This window comes from Echinops telfairi, unplaced genomic scaffold (assembly GCF_000313985.2).
Source record: "Echinops telfairi isolate 266 unplaced genomic scaffold, ASM31398v2 ScPeMD7_5592;HRSCAF=6446, whole genome shotgun sequence".
Taxonomy (NCBI): Eukaryota; Metazoa; Chordata; class Mammalia; order Afrosoricida; family Tenrecidae; genus Echinops; species Echinops telfairi.
This window is the reverse complement of record NW_022109491.1, coordinates 45,302,747-45,305,839: the sequence shown is the minus strand read 5'-3', so window position 1 is coordinate 45,305,839 and position 3,093 is coordinate 45,302,747. Positions and strand designations below refer to the sequence as shown.

The 3,093-nt window shown below is 36.6% G+C and overlaps 1 protein-coding gene across 1 annotated transcript in view; it reads left to right on the top strand.

The window, feature by feature from the left end:
• Positions 1-3,093, top strand: part of DZANK1 (double zinc ribbon and ankyrin repeat domains 1) — a 98,297-nt gene that overhangs the window by 55,365 nt on the left and 39,839 nt on the right. The window contains exon 10 of the mRNA XM_045295174.1: positions 2,090-2,182. Within this exon, the coding sequence (XP_045151109.1) occupies positions 2,090-2,182 (93 nt within the window). The remainder of the gene's footprint in view (positions 1-2,089; positions 2,183-3,093) is intronic.

The window sequence follows — 3,093 nt, the reverse complement described above, 5'->3', positions numbered from 1 at the left end:
GCTAGTCCCTGGAGAAGGGACTAGCTTGGTAAAGTAGAGGAGCTGCGAAAAAGAGGGAGGCCCTTAATGATATGCATTGACACAGTGGCTGCAACAATGGGCTCAAGCAGAGAAGCAATTGTGAGATGGTGCAGGACTGGGCTTTGTTCTTTTTTATAGGGTTGCTATTGTTGATACTGACTCACTGACATTTAACAACATAGGAACTACTGTTTCTAGATTATTTCCTGCCACAAGCTTTTGCCAAGTTATTATTTTTTTAATCTTAGTATTTTTAAACACAAAAGTAAGAAATTTCATTTTATTTTCCAGTGAGTTTCACCAGATTTTTTTTTTCTAAGGAAACTTCTTTAGGAATATGGCAGCACAAAATCTCACAGACATACCCTGGCTATTACAAATCTGCTGAGCCTTTAAACCACTTGGAGAAATCCTGAAACCAATGAAAGTCAGGAAACGTGGAAAGCAAGACTGTGATTCTCTGCCATTGTGACTAACAGTTAGGCTACCTCTGCACGTTGGGAGTACTCTGGGGTCAGAACTGCATTTCTTCATTTGCCTCTGTGGTCCTAGAAAGACCACACTTCCAAAGGCTGAACACTTCAAGAGGCTGCTAATGACCTTGGACTAAATCCTAGGATCTGGGCTTTTAGTTTTTGATCTGCCTGGTTCCCTGAAACAACTTCCGAATTAAGTATATCAGTTTCACCTAGATAACATGGTTCTTAGAGTGGTAAGCAGCATTTGAGCATCAGTGATCTGATAATCAAAAAATATAGTGTCCTATACTAACAGAATCATCCAGTAACTAAATATCAAAACACAAACCTATTACTGTTGAGGCCATTCTGAATGATAGTGACTCTGTAGGACAGATTAGAATTGCCCCATAGGGTTTTCCAAAGCTATAATCTTTATAGAAGGAGCCCTGGTGGCTTAGTGGGTTAGTGGGTTATGTGTTGGTCTGCTCCCCACAAGGCCAGCAGTTTGAAACCACCAGCAACTCCATGGGAGAAAGATGAGACTTTCTACTCCTGTAAAGAGTTACAGTCTCAAAAACCCACGTGATAGTTGTACCCTGCCCTATAACGTTGCAATGAGTGGAATTAACTTGAGGGCAGTTAGTTTGAGTTTAATCTTTTGTTTGTTTGTTTCTTTGTTTTTGAGTTTAATCTTTACAGAAGCAGGTTGTCAAGTCTTTCTTCCATAGAGCAGGTAATGGGTTCAAGCAAATTGCCATTCAGGTAGCAGCCTTAACTACTACACCATCAAGGCTCCTTAGTAACTTAAATAGACATTAGCAGTCATCTGATAACTGAGCTCTGTTAGACTATTTAGCCATTTTAAATTTCACTTAAGTAAATAGGTATTGTTGGATGGAAGGGTAAGCTGATAATTAACTTTCTAAGAAAACTTTATAAAGTAATCTTTGCATTCCTTTAATTTTGAAGTGAGGAGCTATAGAGGAAACTTAATTTCATGTTTAACATAAAGCTCTATGGGCTTAAACTCCAGTTCAAGAACTAGTAAATACACAGATTGCTGCTGGTCTTGGACTGTTCTATGTACTCTTCGAACCATGAAACAGCCTAGATGGTGAAGTTTTCCACATTAAAAATAAATAAATAAAACCTTATATGTGATCAGTGCAAATGTTTCAATTACCTTTGTAGGATGAAATGAATATTATTTTTCTTTATTTTTTTTTTGGTTTTTGTTTCTTTTAAAAGCTATGTCCATTTTTCAGACACTATGTATTTTGTAATGAGTCCTAAATCAATCTAGTATTTCAGGATCTATGAGCCCTGGTGTTGTAGTGGTTGAAGTGTGCAGCTGCTAACCAAAAGTTAGGAGTTCAAAGCTGTCAGTTACTTCATGGTAGTCCAATTCCGTAATGACTTCCAACCTTGGAAAGTTTATGGGACAGTTCTACTCTGTACCATAGGGTAGTTGTTAGACGGAATCAACTCAGTGGCAGTGAATTGGGATTTTGTTTGTTGCTGGCTGATTAGTGAAAAGGTTGCTTGATGATATCTTTGCAAGGCTGTTTTCTCAGAAGAGCATGAACTTCTAATTATCTTGTTTTCAGGAGAAGGTAATCTGCCCTACCTGTGGTACAGGGAACCCTGGTCACCTGAGTTACTGTGTGACCTGTGATGGGGGCCTGCCTTCATCACAAAAGGTAGGTTGACTGCCTATGCCAATCCCATATTTGATGGATGCTACAAATTCAAGAGGAGTCCTGGTGGCATAGTGGGCTGTAAGTTGAGCTGCTAACCACAGAGTTAGCAGTTTGAATCCATGAGCTGCTCCTCAGGAGAAAGAAATATACTTTGGGGTGAGAAAGTAGTCTGAGGGTGATGATAGACAAAACTAGTCATGGCTAACTGTAAACAACATTGTGTATATGGAGAGGACTTTATTTATGGATGCAAAATGTTTTCCAAGTCATTTCCTCAAGGATATTCAATAAATGTGATAATATCTTACAATTTTGTTCAATAATTTTCATGGAAGGCTACTGCAAGTTTCTATATTTCATGCTAAGAGATTTTTAGCTGTACATTATTTTTTAATTTAGGTAAGTTTTATTTTTAACAGTTTTATTGACATATCATTCATCCACCATACAGTTCAATGTTTTGAAAATATTAAGAGTGCTGTGCGATCATCACTATAATCAATTTTAGAAAATTGTCTTCATTTTTGTTATTATTCATTGTTATTAGCTACCCATTTTCCCCAACCTCCCATCTTTTAATTATTTTTAATTTTGCCTTAGTGATTATAATATATATCTTTAACTTTTCATGGGCTTATTATTATACCATATCTGGAAAGTATGGAAATCTTGCAATTGTATAAATTCAGAACCTTCTCCCTCATATTTTATGTTGTAGTTGTTATATATATTATACATATATACGTACATTATAAACTCTACAAGACAATTTTCTAATGTCTGCTTTAGATATTTATGTGGTTTATGAAGAAATGAAAGGGAAATAAAGCAAAGGAAAACCGCCACTCATTTGCCTTTATACTAATCCAAATCATAGCTTCCCTTTGCTGTTTCTCTTCAAACAGAAGGAC